Genomic DNA, 20,624 nt, shown 5'->3' with positions numbered 1-20,624 from the left:
TATACCCATTGTGGCTCCCCCATCCCCTCCTGCTGTAAAGTCCGCTGCTCCTAAGGAACAAATGGTGGCTTCCATGGGACCCCAACCACTACTTCGGAAGGCCCCATCCGCCCTTTCTGTTATGGAGCATGGGAGGGCCAGGGTCTCCACATATTAGAGCCTAGGAAGAGAGGACTTACAGCCAAGGGGCCTCTTCCCTTTCTCTGAGCTACACCAAGATCTCTCTGCTTTGTACTGCTGTGTCCAGCGGTCAAGTGTAAGCTAGAAAGAGAGAATCTAGGCCATGCTCATCTTCCTGTCTGGTGCTCTAACCTTGAACACTATCCTTAGAATCTCAAGAGGCCAATTCACTGCTCCCAACCCAGTTGGTTGTTAGCAGCAAGAGGATTAAGGTCCCCCAGGCAGGAGGGGTTACTGGCTGGCCCCCTTCATTGCATCCACCGTCAGAATGCATCAATAATTAATCTCTGTTGATCTCGAGGCTTCGTGTTTGCAGGAAACAGCTCTCTGCCCCAGAAATGCTGAGACTCTTGTCCCAAAATATATCAGAGCTGCAAACATCTCCTCATGGCTTTCTTATATACTTATTTTTCTTTCTTTTTTTAAAGACTTTTTAAATGTTTTTATTTATTATTGAGACAGAGAGAAACAGAGCATGAGTGGGGGAGGGGCAGAGAGAGAGGGAGACACAGAATTTGAAGCTGTCAGCACCGAGCCCGATGCGGGGCTCGAACCCACGAACCATGATGTAACCAACTGAGCCACCCAGGCACCCCTGTATACTTATTTTTCTAGGCTCTGCTCTAATGGACTAGAGTTACTGGAGTAATGTGGTCTCTGGGTGAGGGAGGGATGCCGTGAGAGGGGATGACATTACTCTTTGCTGCCCGCTACTCTTCATGGGTTAGAAAATGAAGAGATACTTTGAACCATTCATTCACTCAACAAACATTAGCAAGCCCCTGCTACAAACCAAATACTGTATTTGGTGCTGGCTGAAACATGGTCCCTACAATACATTATGGTCTAGTAAAAGAGACATTTACTCCACGTATCTTGATACATGTTATGATAGGAGATAGGCATGGGATATCGAGAACAGAGAAAAGAGGAATCAGCTTGGGGATATCGAGAACAGAGAAAAGAGGAATCAGCTTGAGGAGAGCAGAGAAGGGCTTCCCAGAGGAAATGTTTAAGATGACTCAGAGTTAAGGGCTGCCTGGATGGCTCAGTGGGTTAAGCATTTGTTTCTTGGTTTTGGCTCAGGTCATGATCTCATGGCTAGTCGGTTCGAGCCCTGCATCAGGCTCTTCTCTCTCACTCTCCCTCTCTCCCTGCCCTGACTCCATTTGCGCTCACACTGTCTCTCAAAGTAAATAAATAAACTTTTAACAAAATTGGAAAACAAAGATGACTCAGTTAAGAAAATAACATAAGATAACATGGTGCATCCATGCCCTGGTAGGGCATCCTGTACAGCTGAACTCAGGGCATCTATAGGAGAGGGGCCGGAAAAGGAGGCAGTTTTAGGAAGAGTCTAGATGATGCTAGCACCTGCCAGAGGCTGCTCTTCTCTGAAGAGGTCTCATGGGATCAGGCCTCAGGAGTAACTGAGACCGAGGCTGACTCTCCAAGTCAGAGCTCCACGCACATGCCCATAGACAGGGAAGCTCCTTTTAGAAGAGCCTAGAGCAGTAGCCACATGAAGTTTCTACCATGTGGTCCCTCTGTGCTGGGGGCTGGGAGTCTGAGGGGGAATTGGAGCCTAAGGGAAGTTTCCCTGTAAGAAGAAACTAGGTTATGAAAACAGGACTGCCAACTGCCGGGGCGCTCTGTGGTGGCCTGCCTGTGCCTTGATGTCTTCGGGCCTGCTCTGCAGCCGTCTGGCAAAACTACCAAATATCCTCTGTGAGCAGAATTCCTTATAAGGCGGCTTGGAGCATTAACAAAGAAACTGGTTTCTGCATCCCTGCCCCCACCCGACCCTTGGCAGAGGGATGGCCGTACAGCGGCCGTGGCTACCGGCGAGGATTTTAGAGTCAGATCTGGGTTTGCATCTTGGTTCTGCCACCTAGAGACTGTGCAACCTTACAAAGATGGCTTAACCTCCCTGAATCTTGATTTTCTGTTCTGTAAGTGGTAATGTATACCACACAGAGTAAATGTTAGCATCACATGGGATATTAATGTTTTTTTTTAAGTTTATTTAGAGAGTAAGAGGGAGCACGAGCAAGGGAAGGGCAGAGGAGGAGGTGAGAGAGAGAGAGAGAGAGAGAGAGAGAGAGAGAGAGAGAGAGAGAAAGAAAATCCTAAGCAGGCTCTCCACTGTCAGCCCACTGCACAATATGAGGCTTGAACTCGTGAACCGTGAAATCATGTCCTGAGCCTAAACCAAGAGCTGGATGCTTAACCGACTAAGCCACCCAAGCGCCCCTGGAATATTATGTTTGAATCACAAAAAGGTCCACTGCCTTTGCTCACACTTAGTAGATGCTCATCAAATGGAAGCTACTCTTAAAATGTGATCTGCTATTTGCATGTCACTTTGAACCTCTCAAGGCATTTTTGTACTTTGAATCTCATTTATTCAAAACAATAAGGCTATGAGGTAAATGGGCAGTGTTCCCATTTCACAAGAACTGAGACTAGTTTCTATTTGACTTCTGCAATGCAGCGCGTTAAGGAAAAACTGACTTGACTTGACAAATGAGGCATGGTACCTTATACATAACAAACACTCAGAAATGCTGATTGGCAAGTGAGTAATACAAGTCAGTAGTCCCCAAGTAAAATGGCAAGCCTTGGCCTTGGAATGTTAGTTGGAGGTTGTTCAGACCTTTGGAGGTAATCTTGGAGGGAAGGCCAATGACAAAGGAGTGTGATACCGGAAGACAGGGAGGTAAAAGGTACGGGACGGGTCAAGTAAGTTGCAAAGGTATAGGAGTAGAGGAAAGGAGGCAGAAGATCTGTGTAAGGAAACCCTGAGCAATTAGAGTGGTTTGGTGGGCAATGTGGGTAGAGTCTTGTAGCCCCCACAGAGTCAGAGTCAGTCTTATCAGAAGTCATTAATATCCTATTTATGGAGTCCCTCCTATAGGCTAGGCATTCCGACTGATAGCATAGGAAATAAAGACACAGGGAAGATTTCTAAACAAGAAAGAAATAACATTCTCTGAGGAAGACGATTCTAACATCTGTGAGTAGGGATTCCTGGCCATTAGTTAAGCCTCTTACAGGCAGCAAGCTTGGAGCGAAGCAGGGAGCCAACACAGAGGAAGGATCGTCAGAGCTTGGTGATGAGCTGGGTGGTGATGGAAGGTAGAACTGAGGAGGGAAGGGAGCTCCTATCTGTCGTGAGCCTACTCTGTGCTGGTCACCCTGCAGCCCACTGCCCTCATCTTTTACAGGCTGTGGGAAGTGCAGTCATCTTTGTTTTATAGGTGAGGAAATTGAGGTTTACAGAGATTAAGTGACTTGATGATGGTCATAAAACCAGTAAGTAGGGAAGCTGGGGTCTGAAACCAGATCTAACTCTGAAGCCCATGCTTTTCCCATTATAACACTCTGCCTCTGTGGGAGAATGAAGTCAAAATAACACTGAGACCATGAGCCTGGGGTATAAGAGCAGCTCACGGCTGTGGGCGGTGGCCGGGAAGCTGGGAACGGGAATCTTTCTGGAGAGAAGGACAGCCAGATTTTTGCTTTTGTTTTGCTTATGAATTCTGTAAATTTTAAAGATGTATATGCAGGCAGGGGGAGGTCCAAGGGGGACTATCCTGTAGGCAGGAAATCTACAGGGAGGGGGAAGGAACACAGGGATGGACCCATGAGGAGAGGTCATCTCCACACAGGTGGTAGGTGTCTGAAATGTAAGAACGGACAGCTCCCTGAGGGGGTAGGTGTTGGAGTAAAACACCAGGCGGACAGGACCGAGTCTTTTGGGAGTCCCACAGCTAATGGCAGGGGCAGGGAAAAGGAGGGAGGAGCGGGCCCCACCTACACGCACAGATGGTCACAAACACACACGGCCATTCTGGGCTTAGGTGCCCGCCAGTGCCAGCTGAGATCACCCTCCTTCTGTTCCGTTCTTGAAACTTACTCATTTTCCAGGCACAACTCAGATTTCCACAACCCCAATTAGAATTTAAACTCCTGTTCATCTCTGCAACTCCCATATGGTTAGCATTATGTTTGGCACATAATAGGTGCTAAATGAGTATTTATTGAGCTGAACTCAACAATTAAAGAGACAGAGAGAAACTATTTGGGGACGACAGTTAATTAGTCTTTCTGAGCCATATCTTCTTCATTTGGGGACTGGAATAATCATAGCTAGGATTAAATGAGATATGTAGGTGAGGTGTTTAGTACAGTGCCTGGGACACCGTCATTCATTAGCTGGTAATTATTATTATTTGTTGGCAGCACTCCATGGAGGTAATGAAATAGGAGCCTAGGGTGAAGGATTTCAGGAAAGAAGGAAGGCTCAACAGCTCCAAGACCCTTTGTGTATCACAGTTGGTACTCTCTTCCTCTGTCTCTGTCTCTCTCACCACACACACACACACACACACACACACACACACGTGAGCGTGCACATATGTGCACACTGAAAACACACAGGTCTGAACCAAACTGACTCCATGACAGGCTTTAAGTTTCCCCTCTGAACTAGAAGGCTTAAGTTTCATTTCTCCGAAACTATCCGGAAGTTACATATTGCCCAAAAACAAAAAGAAACCACCTTCGCAACACCCAACCAGAAAAGGCCAGCAACCACCCTCCTCATTCCTAAGGGTGAGGTCTGTAGATAGAAACTATAGATAGGACCCTGTTGCCTAATGTTAAAGTTAACCCGTTAGTCGCGAACAAGACCCTGGGCTCGCTCTGTAATTGGTTAATTTCAAAACTACTCTAACTATTGTGATTGGGTCCCGCCAAAAGTAACGAACGCTCTAAACAATGTGTATGGTTAAAATTGCTGCCAATGCTGTTATATGATAATGATTGGATCACTGTACCTGTGTCACGATTTCCTGTAACTCCCCCTTCCCAAACCCCATAAAAATCCTGCTCAGCCCTTCTTTGGGGCTCTCAGCACGGATCCACTGCGTTGGTGAACTCTGAGAGACCGAGCTTAGACCCGCAATAAAAATACCTTTTGCTCATGCATGTGTGACTCAGTCTCCCTGGTGGTCTCTGGTTTTGGGGGATGATATTGCCATCTGGGCATAACATTTAGTGTGTTGGCTGGGAATCCTCCTCCCCAGAGCCTCTGGGACCCCGACATGCTGGGCCTGATCACCAGCTGGTGAGTGCACTCATTCTTGTCCTTCTGTGTCTAAATCTTTTTATCCTTTTTGTCTGTTTTGGTTTGGAGCTAAGTCTCTAGGGGGTCTCAAAGGATTCTGGTGGACGCACTGGGAGACTCGAGGCTGTGGGATCTGAGACGTCTCGGACCCACATTTGGCAGGGGGATGGTGTCCCCCCTGTAAAGAGACAAACAGGTTCAAGTCCCGCAGGTCCCAGGGGCCGGGGGCAATTGGAGTCTAACCCCCCCTTACCTTCATTGCCTGAACCCTTACCACCCCCACCTCCTCCTTCTGGGGAAGGGCCAGCCCATGGAACACGTAGCCGAAGGGGAATCACACCGGAGGCAGACTCCACAGTGCTCCCCTTGCGGGCTGCTGGATCAATAGATGGGGCAGGAAATCAGCTCCATCACTACTGGCCCTTTGCCTCCTCTGATCTTTATAATTGGAAATCTCAGAACCCCCCTTTCTCAGAAAACCCTAAGCGCCTCATCGGGTTGCTAGAAACTGTACTCTTTACTCACCAACCCACTTGGGATAATTGTCAGCAATTATTGCAGGTCCTGTTTACAACTGAGGAGTGAGAACGGATCCTGCTGGAAGCACGGAAACTCATTCCTGGTCCAACAGGGGTACCCACCATAAACCCCGCTGACATCGAAGCCGGATTTCCCCTCGTCTGTCCCAATTGGGACTATAACACAGGAGAAGGTAAGGAACGCCTCAAGGTCTACCGCCAGGCTCTGTTGGCAAGTCTCCAGGCGGCCGCTAGAAGGCCCACCAATTTGACTAGGGTGTATGATTTAAGGCAGAAAGCAAATGAAAGCCCGACTGCTTTTCTAAAACGGGTGATGGAAGCCTTTAGGCAATTCACCCTGTTCGACTCTGAGCATGCAGATCACAAGTCAATTGTGGGAATGGCTTTCATTAATCAGGCTGCACCAGACATTAAAAAGAAATTACAAAAAGCTGAACGTCTTGGAGAAAGGAGCCTTCGATTTTAGTATATGTGCTGCCGAAGCGAGCACAGGAGCCTTCGATACTTAGTAGAAATAGCAGAGAAAGTGTACAATAATAGGGACAGTGCAGAAGAAAAACAAATAAAGGCAGAGAAAAGACAAAACAGAAACTTGGCTAAAGTGTTGCTGGCCATAACTGCGGACCCAAAGGACCGTCGACACCAACTGGGAGAGATTACAGAGGGAAGAGAACAAAGAAAGGATCCAGAACGTCGCGGAAAGCCAGGTCAGTGCCATTATTGTGAGGAAATAGGGCACTGGAAAAAGGAATGTCCCAAACTAAAATCTAAGCCTAGAGTGTTATCTGCTGGAGAAGACAATGACTAGTGGGGACCGGGTTCAGAGCCCCTCCTGGAACCCAGGGTAACTCTTAAGGTGGAGGGGAAACCAACTAACTTCTGGGTGGACACTGGGGCTCAACACTCGGTATTATTAGAGGCCAATGGGCCTACTTCAAGTAAGCGATCTTGGGTCCAAGGTGCTACCGGGACCAAACAGCATTCATGGACTACCCGAAGATCAGTAGATTTAGGTGTGGGCTAGGTAACCTATTCTTTTATGATAATCCCAGATTGTCCTTACCTCCTGCTGGGGAGACACCTTTTATCAAAAATGAGGGCCCAGATTCATTTTGGCCCGCAAGGAGCACAACTCTTAAGTTCAGATGGAAAACCTATTCAGGTCCTCTCCCTCCAACTAGCTGATGAGTACCGCTTATATGAGGAGCCCCTAACTCCTGATGCCCACATTGACCAGTGGCTCCAGAAATACCCACAAGCCTGGGCTGAAACCGGGGGTCTAGGGCTAGCAAACCATTGCCCACCCATATTTGTTGAACTCAAACCTGGGGTTGACCCAGTTACAGTTAGACAGTACCTCATGCCTCAACAAGCCAAGGAGGGGATTAAACCCCACATCCACCGCCTTTCAAACCTGGGCATTTTAAGGGTCTGCCAGTCTGCCTGGAACATTCCTTTGCTCCTTGTTAAAAAGCCTGGTACTAATGACTATAGGCTGGTGCAGGACCTCAGGGAGGTTAACAAATGGGTAATGGATATACATCCTACTGTCCCTAACCCGTACACTCTTCTGAGCTCCCTGCCACCTGAGAAACAGTGGTATACAGTCCTCGACCTCAAGGATGCTTTTTTCAGCCTGCCCATGGCCCCTAAGAGTCAAGAATATTTTGCTTTTGAGTGGCATGATCCTGATATCAGCATTAACAGGCAGCTGACTTGGACTCGACTTCCTCAGGGATTTAAAAACTCCCCTACCATCTTCGATGAGGCACTGCATGAAGACTTAGGTGAGTACTGGAGGGAAAACCCAGACGTTACGTTGTTGCAGGATGTTGATGATCTCCTGATTGCAGCCACCTCTGAAGAGAGCTGCCTTCAGGGAACTAAAAATTTAATTCAGACGTTGGCAAATTGGGATACAGAGCCTCTGCTAAAAAGGCTCCAATTGGTAAGCCCTAAGTTACTTATTTGGGATACATCCTCAAGGATGGACAAAGATGGTTGTCTCCGGCCAGAAAGGACACCATCCTCCACATACCCCCACCTAAAAACCCCAGACAGATGAGAAAGTTCCTGGGGTTGGTGGGGTTTTGCAGATTGTGGATTCCAGGCTTTGCAGAAATCGCTAAGCCCTTGTATGAACTGACTAAAGACAAGAGTGAGTTTCAAAGGACCCCTGAACATCAACAAGCATTTGAAACTCTCAAAACAGCTCTCTTGTCAACACCAGCATTGGGGCTTCCCGACATTACTAAGCCTTTCCATCTGTTTGTGGATGAAAGTAAAGGGGTGGCCAAGGGTGTGTTGACCCAGACGCTAGGACCCTGGAAAAGACCAGTGGCCTACTTGTCCAAACGCCTGGACACAGTAGCGGCCGATGGCCCCCTTGTCTAAGGACTGTGGCTGCAGTGGCGTCTTTAGTTAAGGACACTGACAAATTGACTCTGGGACAAACTCTTGCTGTGACCACCCCCCATGCAATCGAATAACTCTTGCCGTGACCACCCCCCATGCAATCGAGAGAGAACTAAAAACAACCACCTGACCGGTGGCTCAGCAATGCCCGAATAACTCATCACCAGACACTGCTCCTCAACCCGGGTAGAGTTCTTTTCCAGCCTCCTTCTTCGCTTAATCCGGCCACACTCCTACCCGATCCCAATGCAGACCCCCGCCTCATGATTGTGCTGAGATCCTGGCCCTGGTGCACTGCTTCCGAGAAGAGCTGACGGATGTGCCTCTTCAAACGCAGACCCTACCTGGTTCACAGATGGGAGTAGCTTCATCCGGGATGGAAAAAGAAAAGCAGGAGCGGCTGTGACTACCAACAATGGGGTAATTTGGGCCCAACCCTTACCTCCAGGGGCCTCGGCCCAACGGGCTGAATTAATTGCTCTGACCAAGGCACTAACTTTGGGAAAAGACTTAAGAGTCAACATCTATACAGACAGCAGGTACGCTTTTGCGACGGCCCATGTGCACGGAGCTATTTATCAGGAAAGGGGTCTCCTGACCTCAGAGGGAAAGGCTATTAAAAACAAACAAGAAATCATGGACCTGCTATGGGCCCTATGGCTACCAAAAAGGGTGGCCATTATCCACTGCCCTCGCCACCAAAAAGGAGATCACCCCGTTGCCAAGGGAAACAACCTGGCTGATAAAACAGCCAAGGGAGTAGCTCTCGAACCCACTGATACCTTGCCTATAGTCCTCCCAGACCCCGGGGATCCCAACCTACCTGAGAATCCCAAATATACTAAGGAGGAAGCCAAACGGGCCCAAGGACGACCCATGAGCCAAGTTTTCAAAGGATGGTGGAGGGGCTCAGATGGGAAGTTAATCCTCCCTGAAGCCCTGGCAGAAAAGATACTACATAAAATACACCGGACCACCCATATGGGAGCAAAATGAATGCTGGATGTGGCCTGACACTCTAAGGTAACCACCAAGGACTTTCACATCAAGATTGAAAAAACTGTTCACTCATGCAAGACATGCCAACTTACTAATGCCTATCCAAATCCTAAGAGTCCGGGCCAACACCTACAAGGTAAGAGGCCAGGGGCCTACTGGGAAATTGACTTCATTGAAGTAAAACCAGGCAAGTATGGCTATAAATATCTATTAGTCTTTATAGACACTTTCTCAGGATGGACTGAGGCCTTCCCTACTGAGAACGAGACAGCCACTATCGTGGCAAAGAAATTATTGGAAGAGATCCTACCAAGGTATGGTTTTCCTCAACTTAAAGGGTCAGATAATGGACCAGCTTTCCTGTCCAAGGTAAGTCAGGGAATTGCATAGCTCATTGGGGCAGACTGGAAGCTGCATTGTGCGTACAGACCCCAGAGTTCAGGACAGGTAGAAAGAATGAATAGAACTCTAAAGGAGACCTTAACTAAATTGACCTTGGAGACTGGCGGAGACTGGGTGGCCCTCCTTCCCTTTGCCCTGTATCAGGTACGAAACTCTCCCTACCAAATGGGTTTAACTCCCTTCGAAATTATGTATGGAAAACCTGCCCCTATATCCCAAACCTCCAGGCAGCAGCCCTAATGGACATAGAGGATAACAACCTGTTACTAGCAATCTGAGCTATTCAATGGTCTCATGAACATGTATGGCCTAAATTGCATGCTCTCTATGAATCAGGTCCACCTCCAGAGCCTCATCGGTACCGGCCTGGTGACTAGGTTTATGTCAAATGCCATTGACAAGAAACCCTTGAGCTGCAGTGGAAAGGACCTTACATCATCTGTTGACCACTCCAACCACCTTAAAAATGTACGGAATAGCAGCCTGGATACACTATACCCACGTGAGACCAGCCGACCCCTTCCACGTCCTGGAAGACGACAGCAATCCGGAAGCACAACAATGGAAGCTACACCCAGACAAGAAAAACCCACTCAAGCTACAACTCTCTCGTCGCTGATCTTACTGATGCGTTCTCTTCAAGCTTCAGTGGCATCACTCTTGATTTTGGCTACCCTGCTAACCGTATGTAGTTCAAGCCCTGATCCCTATCCCTCCAACCCCCACCAGCCTGTCACTGCCAAATGGGTTCTACGGGGACCAAAAGAAACACCTAGAGACTTGGGACAGATAGCACAAGAACTAATATTAACTGGACCAACATCTATTACATTTCCCACCTTTCACCTAGATTTGTGTGCCCTGGGAAGCGGCCTATGGCCCAAAGCCTGGGGTTTTACCAACTGTGGTTCTGCTTTTGGGTGTGGGAATGATTGTCAGGCTAAAATTTTAAGACAACAAACATTTTATATATGTCCAGGGACTGGTAACTATGAAAGATGTGGAGGATCAGGAGATTTTTTCTGTGTAACATGGGGCTGTGAAACCATGGCCCCATGGATCTCCCAACAAAATAATGACTTAATTACCTCTGTAAGGACTAACAACCAAACCAGTCCCACAAAGAGAAACCCAATCTCCATACAGCTCACCCATAAGGGAAAAGCAATAAACTGGTTAGTGGGAAAGGTTTGGGGCCTTCGGTTGTGGTTCTCTAACTATGACACGAGTTTCTTGTTTTCTATCCAAAAACAATTAATACTCCCACCCCCAGTAGCAATTGGGCCTATTGTTCAGGCAGCTACAACCCATAGACCTAACCCTACCCCAAAGGTCCCTGTCGTAACCAAAGCTGCCTTAAGCTTCAGTCATTCATAATATCCTAAACCTTACCTATAGCTTACTAAACTCTACAAGTCTGGCTCTGTTTAACCCCCCGACCCCTTTCTATACCAGATGGGCAATATCGGGGCAAATATCTAGAGATACAGGAACCAATTGCACTTGGGGGCTAACCCCAGTCTTAACGTTACAGAAAGTAACCGGTTCAGGCCTATGTATCCTAGGAAACAAAGGAACACTAGCAGCCTTCCCTCGCCTCCGCCATTTATGTAATCAGACTATCATTGCTACAGGTCCCTCCTACCTAAGACCGCCCAAGGGAGCATGGTTTGCATGTACCTCAGGCCTGACCCCCTGTATACATCCCCAAATATTAGACAATGCCACCCTGTGTGTCTTGGTCGCTGTCTTCCCAGAGGTACAATACCTTCCTGCGTCCATTTCCCCATTCTTTGAAGTACAGCCAGAACAGGTACATTTCCGAGCCAAACGAGATTTCGGGATATCAGCTGCCCTCTTAACCCTTTTAATCGGGATGGGAGTAGCGGCAGGAATCGGAACAGGCACAGCCGCTTTAATACAAAGCAACAAACAATTTGCTGCATTAACTCAGGCAATCGATTCTGACCTAGCCCAATTAGAAAACTCTATTCGCCATCTACAGGGTTCCCTAAATTCCCTAGCTGAAATGGTGCTACAAAATAGGCGGGGATTAGACTTATTGTTGTTCCACCAGGGAGGATTATGTCAGGCTCTAGAAGAATGCTGTTTCTGTGCCAATAACTCCGGAATTATACAAGATAGCTTGGCCATGGTCCACGGTTACTGACAAGAGAGGGCAAAAATCAGAAACCAAAACCAAAATTGGTATGAAGGTCTTTTTAATTGGTCTCCATGGCTCACAACTCTAGTCTTCATCCTGATAGGACCCCTTATAATCCTACTGTTAATCCTAACGGTTGGCCCCTGCATTCTCAACAAACTGATCCAATATATGAAACAAAGATTAGGTACCATTCAGCTACTGGTCCTAAGAGCCCAACATCAGCTTTTAAACCAGAACGATAACAACACAACTGACCCAGGATTGGGTCAGTTACAAGTCAGAGGGGGAAATGAAAGGACACAGGTCTGAACCAAACTGACTCCATGACAGGCTTTAAATTTCCCCTCTGAACTAGAAGGCCTAAGTTTCAGTTTCCCATATTGCCCCAAAACAAGAAAAACCACCTTCGCAGCACCTTCTGGTAATCAGAAAAGGCCAGCAACCACCCTCCTCATTCCTAAGGGTGAGGTCTGTAGATAGAAACTATAGATAGGACCCTGTTGCCTAATGTTAAAGTTAACCCATTAGTCACCGAACAAGACCCTGGGCTCGCTCTGTAATTGGTTAATTTCAAAACTACTCTAACTATTGTGATTGGGTCCCGCCAAAAGTAACGAACGCTCTAAACAATGTGTATGGTTAAAGCTGCTGCCAGTGCTGTTATGTGATAATGATTGGATCACTGTACCTGTGTCACGATTTCCTGTAACCTCCCCGTCCCAAACCCCTGCTCAGCCCTTGTTCAAGCTCTCAGCACGGATCCACTGCATTGGTGAACTCTGTGAGACCGGGCTTAAGCCTGTAATAAAAACGCCCTTTGCTTTTGCATGCGTGACTCAGTCTCCCTGGTGGTCTCTGGTTTTTGGGGACAATATTGCGATCTGGGCATAACAACACCCGTGATGAGGTATGTCAAACAAACTATAAAACTCCTCCACTGATACCCTCTAGATTTTTTCTCCTGACATGAAGAGGAACTTCTTGGTCATCTAAATTCGGTCCTATACTGGATAGTAGAAATGACCTTCATGGCTGGCTGCATGATATTTAACATCAAATTGTCAGGAATTTTGACTTCAGCTAGATATTGAGCCCACTTGTATGTTTTGTTTTTATTGGATTCTCTAAGTAAAAGTGTCTACCTCACAGTTGGGCAGCTGCTGTGGGAGAGAAATGTGGTCCCTGAGAGTCCTAGAATCGGCAAGCATCACATTGTCAGGCCTATCACAGACAGAAATCACGATTCCCTGACACAAACCCCTGTCTGTGATGAAACAAAGCCGCTGTGTGGCAGGCCTTCCCAGCAGAGAATTTTCTCTCCTCTGATGAGACCTGAGGACGGATGAGGAGACAGAACAAAGATCTGGCATCTGGAACACAATTGTGGGAAAAGGGTCTAGAATTTTCCATGACCTGTCAGTTCTCTTTTTTTCACGGCATTGACCTCCTGGTCAACAACTTTCTCCTCACCTTTGGGCCTGCATGTGCACCCAAGGGCCCTGAGTTTATCCCCTAAAATGAGGACTCCAAGAACCCAGCCTCCTGTGCATTGCTGTGGCCCAGGACTCGGTTTCCCTGGAAGCCAGGCCTACGGGACCTTGCCGCCTGCCCCACTTCTGCCCTTCCTGGTTCAGTCAGTCCTTGAATTTCCGAGAAGCCCAACCTCTTAGGCTCTGCTCTCCACCCCTTACTCCCCTCCCCCACCTGCCAACCCACCCCTTTTCAAGGCATAAGGGACCTTTTCTATTTGCAGATCCTAAAGAAGCTGGTTGCCAAGGTGACAGGAGCAGGAACAGCAGGGATCTCGCCATGGGGGAGGGGCTTTGCCCCCAAACAGCTGTCAGTGGGAGCAGTCCCAGCTGGGACTACAGCATTTGCCTGTTCCGGGAGGACATGGCCCCCAGGGGGACACATTCCTCTCTGCTATGATCCCCCACTGCCCCCCACCGCAGGTCTCCACTGGTTATTCTCCCTGGGGGCAACCAGCCAGCCAGCTCGAAAATGCTCCAATAACCAACAAAACCCACCCCCCCTCTCATACACACACACACCACACACACACACACACACACACACACACACACACACACACGCATGCTCAAATGCTCAGATCCCTCTGTTCCTTTGCAGTGGGGTTGGCTGGGCAGGAGGCCAGAAGTTACCTTGGCCTGAGGACCCAGGAGGCCAGGGCAGGTGCTGCTCCAGGCTGCCCCCACCAGGTCATTAGGATTATTTCTGGCTTGTTTTTTGTTCCTAAGGAGGGGAGAGGATCTAGGGTATCCTAACCCTCCCCAATGCCTTCCATTTGGGAGGTGGGGGTGGGGCAGTGGAACCAAAGGCTTACAGAGAGGAAGGGGTAGGAGAAAGAAAGAATGGGAGGGGCTGGTAGGAGGCAGGAACCAAGGAAAGCCCACTGATTTGTGTGATCTAGATACAGCTCACCGCTGTTTCACAGGAAAGTTCTGGGGAACCACTGCTCTCTGTATTGCATAGAGACACATACCCCCAATCCCAAGCCATGCCTGGGGGCCCTGGACCTCAGTCTGTAACTCACTGATGTTCACGTTACAAAGTTCAAGAGAAGAAACCCCCCACTCTGTAAACTGCAGAACTTAGAACCCTCAGACTCTTTTGAGTTTGGGGTCAGGAACAGGAAAGGCCTAGGAAAGGCTCAAATTACTATATGAAATGAAAGAAGCAAATATGGCTTCATGACTAAGAATACAGAATCTGGGGATGCCTGGTGGCTGAGTTGCTTAGGTCACCCACTTCGGCTCAGGTTACGATCTCATGGTTTGTGGGTTCGAGCCCCACATTGGGTTCTGTGCTGACAGCTCAGAGCCTGGAGGCTGCTTCCAATTCTTTGTCTCCCTCTCTCTCTGCCCCTTCCTCTCTCATGCTCTGTCTCTCTCTGTTTCTCAATAATAAATAAATGTTAAAATAAAATAAAAATTAAAAAAGGCTAGTGTATGATCTAGTATACAGTAGATGTTTTATCAGTGCTGGTGCCCTTTCTGCCCAGTTTTCTTGAGATGCCAGGGTTGCCTAGCACCTTTAGGAAGAACTCAAGAACTGGTCTTTCTTTTGAAAAGTTCTCAGTATCTAGGGGGCTGACTTAGGTCTGGGGAGAGGCTACATTTTGACTTGAGCAGGAATGGGGTCCTCAGAAAGTAGGATTTGTAGCTTGAATGGGAAGACAGAAGCGGTAATTTGGGGGCCTTGTCCAAGCTGGTGTCAACTCATTGTAAGATCTCCAGCCTTTACCCTTTGAGCCTCATTTCTTTCTCTGTAAGAGGAGGCTGGACTAATCTCTGAAGAAAGCACTGCCAGACCATGAGAAACATCTGGAATCACAGGGCAGGGAGGCCTCCGTAGGGTGCTGCCTTCCTCAGCTTAGCAGAGACTGCCAGAAGGTGGAGATGAACAACCATTGGTCCTTGAAACCTCAAAAAGGTAAACAAAGGACTTTAGCCGAGATTCTTCCTTGCTCACTATCACAACGTTGGATCTGTGCTCTCCTCTGTCTTGAACTCCTCCCCTGACATCGTCTGTAGGGTGAACAGCTCATGCTTCAAGACTCACGTGCCATTTCCTCTGGGGGACAGGATCTCTGGCCCGTGCTCCCAGCAGTGAGCTGGCTGCGTGTGCCCACACTTACCTGGAATGGGTTTACTTATATATCTGGCTCCCTCCTGTTGACTGCTCACTCAGTTACAGAAGGAAGTGTATTTTGACCATCTTTGTTAATCTAGTAACCAGCATACATAGGTTCTCAAGAAAGAAAAAGATGCAGGTGAGATGGTCTGGATGAGGACAGAGGGTAAGTGGTTACCTCAGGGATGTGACCTGGATTTTTTCTTTAATGCAAAGCCATGTGGTCTCCTACCATATTTATTTCCATGGTCTAACAGCTTGGTCTGATTCCCTAGACTGCTAAGTCTAGGCTCTCTGCAGCTTTTCTTTTCTTTTTTTTAAATTAAAATTTTTTTCTTTAATGCTTGTTTATTGAGAGAGAGAGAGAGAGAAACAGAGAGAGAGGATCTGAAGCAGGCTCCAGGCTCTGAGCAATCAGCACAGACTGCCCACCACAGGGCTTGAACCCACCAACCACAAGATCATGACCTGAGCTGAAGTCAGATGCCTACCCGATGGAGCCACCCAGGTGCCCCTCTCTGCAGCTTTTCTAAATGAAAGACTGCTTCCAGCAGACCAGGCTGGGAGAATGTTAGCAGGCAGGGAGGGCGGTCTGGCCTTAGGGAATAATGAGTCACCGCCTCCCCCCCCCCCCGCCCTGTCCCCCAACACAGAATCTGCCTCACAAGTAATCTATTTTTATTTTTTTAAATCTTCTAGTTTTTTTTTCTCCAGTGTCACCCTCATTGGCAAGGCTTTTTGGATCCCCTCCCCAGAGCTAGATAGTTCCCCTGTGCTCCCGCAGTGCCCAGAGCTCACGATATGGCGGCACTGACCGCATTGTACTGCACTGTACTTGTCTACCTCCCAGATGGGACTCTCCCTGGAGGGCAGGGCCCGAGTCTCATTTATCTCTGCGCATCCGGAACTGGCAACGTAACTGTCAGACAAATGTCTGCTGAATGATGAGAAAATCAACTTCCTACTTCCTCATCTCCCTGAGTGGTTCTGATGGGCATCTGGCGGGCCCCTGTCCTTTTTGCTGATCCTTAGAGAATTTCAAAATCATCCAGCTGCCAACCTCTGCTCTCTCAAGGCTAAGAGCTATGAGCGTGAACTGTGCCCATCGCGAAGGACTCATGCATTCCAAATGACTGCGGCTTCCTTCTGTCAAGCTAGAAGGAGGCCTGGTACAGAACCAGGAACTGGTGAACATTTCAAGATTGGAAGAGGCAAGAGAGACGCAGCACTGGTATCTCAGCATGTCCATGGGAAAAAGGAATGTTTGGAAGTTTCTCCCTACCCCATTGTGCTCCTGAGTTTTCTGGGATAGGATCCTTGTTCCTGGAGCCCTTACCTGGTGCAACGAGGGGGTGGGTAGCCACAGCGGGCACCATCCGGCTGAGCCCTGCCCGGCCCTCCATGCTCCCTGGCACACCGTTGTTACCGTCTCCTTTCTTGAGTGGCTCCACCACACCATCAGTTATGCCAGGCTTGGCACCTGCGGGGGAACCCTGAGCGGAGTTTCTGCCCTGTGATGGGGTAGGCAGAGGCTGGCTACCACCTGGCGTGGGTTTCAGGGCCAAGCTGGGCAGGACAGGCTGGGTGGGGGTAGGGCCCGAGGCTGCTGCAGCTGGTGTCTGCTGTGTTCGGAGGGTCAAGTTCTGAACCTGGAAAAGAGGGGTCTATAGGAGTCCAGAGAAGGTGCGGAGAGGCAATGGCAATACACGGTTAAGATAGGGAAAAGGTTAGGGATGGGACCTAGGAATGGCTATACAGGATAGTAAAATCAGAGAGAAAGAGAGAAAATGAATTAGGGGCTGAAAAAGGATCCGGGAGCAGGTAGAGTTTCTAAAGGGGACCAAAAAGAGTGCTAGTGATTGGATCCAGCGGCAAAAGAAATTGAATTCTGAGAAGGGATGACTGTCCAGGCTGGAAAGGGCTCTCTCTCCCTTGTTACCTCCTCTCCTCCTCCAAACTATCAGGATGGGATGCATTCCTTTTAGAAAGAATTCCCAGCTACAGTGGGGCACGGGGGTTCCCATACTCAAAAAGGCCAGGGCAAAAGTGAAAGTTAATTGACCAGCACAGCCACCAGACTAAGGATTATCCTGTCCTCAGAATAAGGTTTATGCCAGGATCCGCATGCTTATTCAGCCTGGCCCCTGGTGCCCTCTGCTGGACGCACGGAGGCTGTGCCACACCTGCTCTGACAAACCTGATGGTCTGGCTACCAAGGGCTCTCCCATTCTGTAGCTGGGGTGGGGTGGGGGTGGGGTTCTGCCCCGCTGCCCAGAGAATCTTTACAGCCACAGCAGTATCTGTGTGCTCCCACAGAAGGCGGGGCTCCAGGACTTATCTTTGCTCCCTCTTCCATGCCATTTTCCCCTAGAGGCACTAGCACGTAAACCAGAGTGGGATTCCACTTGAAAAGCAACGCAGAAGTTATACAGGGAAAAAGTTATACAGAAGTTATACAGGTAAAAAGCTAGCCATGACCGCCCATTATTGGCAGCCATGTCTGCCTCAGCACGCTGTGCTCTGACTGCCCATCTATGTGAGGGAATGGAACAGAGTCAAGGGCGGCTGAAGCCTTCTCAACAGGGAATTAATTAAGAAGTAGAGTAAGTCTGGGAGCATCGGGATGTCCTGTCTCCCCCCCGGCTTTCCTAGAAGATCCCCACCTTTCCAGAGTCCAAGCTCCTCCAGGCCTTGTGCCCATACCCAGTCTCAGTACCCCTCTATGGAGGTGCCCGCCCCCCTGCCCTCCCACCAGCATGGAGTCCTCACCTGGGCGGGGGTGGGGGGCCGGGCGGGGGAGCCAGTGCCGAGCTCAGGCTGCACAGTAGCGACGGTGGCCGTGGGCGTGAAGATGAGCTGAGGGGACAAAGGAACAGTGCCGCCTAGGCTCCTAGCTACCTGCACCAGGTTACCTGGCTGGGCCTGGAATCACAGGAAACGAGGCGCCTTTTACCTGCCCAGTGTGGGCTCAGCCACAGGACAGGTCAGTTCAGCCAGGGAGCAAGCAGATACGGGGAAATAGGGAGGCAAGAGACGAAAGCGTCCAAGGGGGCCACCTGAAAGTCTCAAGAGGCTTGTAGAGTCCTGATCCAGGCCGGGCAGTGAAGGGGATGGCAGTGAAGGAAAGCCAATCTGGGGGTGTGTGTTGGGTTGACTCCAGAAGCCTCTGTGAGGGGCTCCTCCTCGAGGGGCCTGAAGTCATTCTCTCCACAGCATCCCGGGAAGTAGGGGCCTTGGGTGCAGACAGATGTTCTGGGACCTCTTTCCAGGTCTAACCCACTCCTGACTCCACATCTGGGCCAGAATAGGGCTCCCCTGTCCAAGGGATCAGATTAGATGTATTCCTTTTTCAGTTTTTAGTCAAATTTAGATCCTGGTAGGGGTTGTGCAGTGATAACAGTGGTAGAGGATCGAGGGCGCTCAGAGCCATACTCGTGTCTGCCTCTCCTTCCATGGGGTACAGGCTACGTGGCAGTCTCTGCATGACCACCCCGCGAGGCTAGCTTGGTGCCCGTGTGGACATGCTGGTGTCCTACGGGCTGCTTTCCCCAGCACTCCAAGATGTCTCCTCTGTGCCTGCGTGCCCTGCTTTGGGGAGGGAGGCAGACAGGCGTCAGGACTCCAGCTGGGGCAGTTGAGTAGGACAAGGGGATGAGTAAACTGAAGACAAGGGCAGGTTTGGGCAGTGTCCCACTGCGGCTGTCCCGTTCCCTAGGAAGTGGAAGTTGGTTCCACGCTATGTCTAAGAGGCTATTCCCTGGGAATGGACCATCCACAAACAATGAACTCAAGAGTCAAGAAAGGAAGTGCTGGATCAGGGCCAGAAAAGCTCCAAGTCTCAAGTTCTGGCCACAGAAGCAAAGCGGGGGTGGGGGTGGGGGTCAGACTGTATTGTCTTCAGGATGGCATGCCAAGGAGCTGAGGGAAGACATCTTCAGGATGGCAGACACGAGATCGGAGTCTGCGATCTGAGCCCTACACGGAGCTGGAGGTTATCGCCTGCTGGGGAGCATGCTGCTGTTTCCCCTGGAAATTCTTCTAAATGTTAGGAACCCATAAGGTTCCGAAGGACCTCTGCATCGCTTAGGGGCAGGTATAAAGGACAGATTCTAGGTATGCACATCCGAGGCGGATACGATCCTGGGCACATTTGACACATTCAAACAAGCTGAATTAATGAGTGATAGAATGGCCCTGACGGGGCTGGGGGCCCAGGTGGGAGAGCAGTGGAGGCAGCGGCATGTCCTGGATCTGAATGCCACTTTCACAACTTGGGCTGGAACCCACCTTTGGCTCTTGAGCTAGCGGTGGCCAGTCCCTGCAAGGATTACCACAGCGGGCCAAGACCCCATTTCTATAGAGTACATGGATGTCTCTGTGCATTTGCTTATCTTAAGTGTCCAAGTATATTGGCCACCTGGGCAGAAGCCCCTGTGTTTTCTACCCTAATTAATTTGGGGGGGCAGTTTCTGATAAGAAGGAGACAATTAGGGAAGGAAAGGAGGCATCATGGGCAACCTTCTCTATTTCAGCCGGGAACCCCACCTGTCCTGGGGTCACTGATCCTGTATCAAAGCTCCCACTCAGCCTTCCAGGCACCCTCTTGTTTATTCCACCCCTTACCTCTTGCCACCTGTCCCTTGGTGTGTTCCTTCCCACCCGCTTCTCTAGCCTCCTAGTTCCCAACTTGTCTGCCTCTGTCCTCCCTGCCCACCTGAGCCGTGGCCCAGGCTGGGTACTCACCATTTGCGCCCTTAGGTACATCTGCGCTTGGCTTGCAGTCAGGGCTGGAGAAGATGTGTTGCCCAAGAGAACGGCCTGTTGGGCGATGCCCGAGGCTGTCGCCGAGTTGACACTCTGGGCCCGGTTGATGAGCTGAGCCGCTGCTGGGGAGGCTGCCAGATTGATCTGATGGGAGAGACACGCACAGTGGGAAACAGGAGGTTCTGTTGGTAAACTCTGTGATTCCCTCATCCATTTCTTTCCCTCCTCTTCTGTTCCTTGGTGGGTTCAGCCTTCTTTAGGGCCATCTCTGGTCCCTGGGCCCCCCAGCACTGCCCCATCTCTGCCCTACATGTGGAGCTGCAGGGAGGGTCCAACAGGGGAGAGAACTGAACTATAAACACAGAGCCTGGAC

At 49.5% G+C, this 20,624-nt stretch overlaps 1 protein-coding gene across 3 annotated transcripts in view; it reads right to left on the bottom strand.

The window, feature by feature from the left end:
• PHC2 (polyhomeotic homolog 2) overlaps positions 1–20,624 on the bottom strand; it is a 115,211-nt gene that overhangs the window by 35,545 nt on the left and 59,042 nt on the right. The window contains exons 5-7 of one of the 3 annotated variants that reach the window (XM_029949453.1): positions 20,231–20,395; positions 18,257–18,409; positions 16,824–17,136 (exon numbers count right to left, since the gene is read on the bottom strand). In XM_029949453.1, coding sequence (XP_029805313.1) covers positions 16,824–17,136; positions 18,257–18,409; positions 20,231–20,395 — 631 coding nt within the window. The remainder of the gene's footprint in view (positions 1–16,823; positions 17,137–18,256; positions 18,410–20,230; positions 20,396–20,624) is intronic. The other 2 variants (XM_029949454.1, XM_029949455.1) reach the window with 2 other exon arrangements.

Source organism: Suricata suricatta, chromosome 8 (genome assembly GCF_006229205.1).
Source record: "Suricata suricatta isolate VVHF042 chromosome 8, meerkat_22Aug2017_6uvM2_HiC, whole genome shotgun sequence".
In the NCBI taxonomy this organism is placed as follows: Eukaryota; Metazoa; Chordata; class Mammalia; order Carnivora; family Herpestidae; genus Suricata; species Suricata suricatta.
The sequence above is the reverse complement of the archived record's forward strand: the minus strand, read 5'-3'. Positions and strand labels throughout refer to the sequence as shown.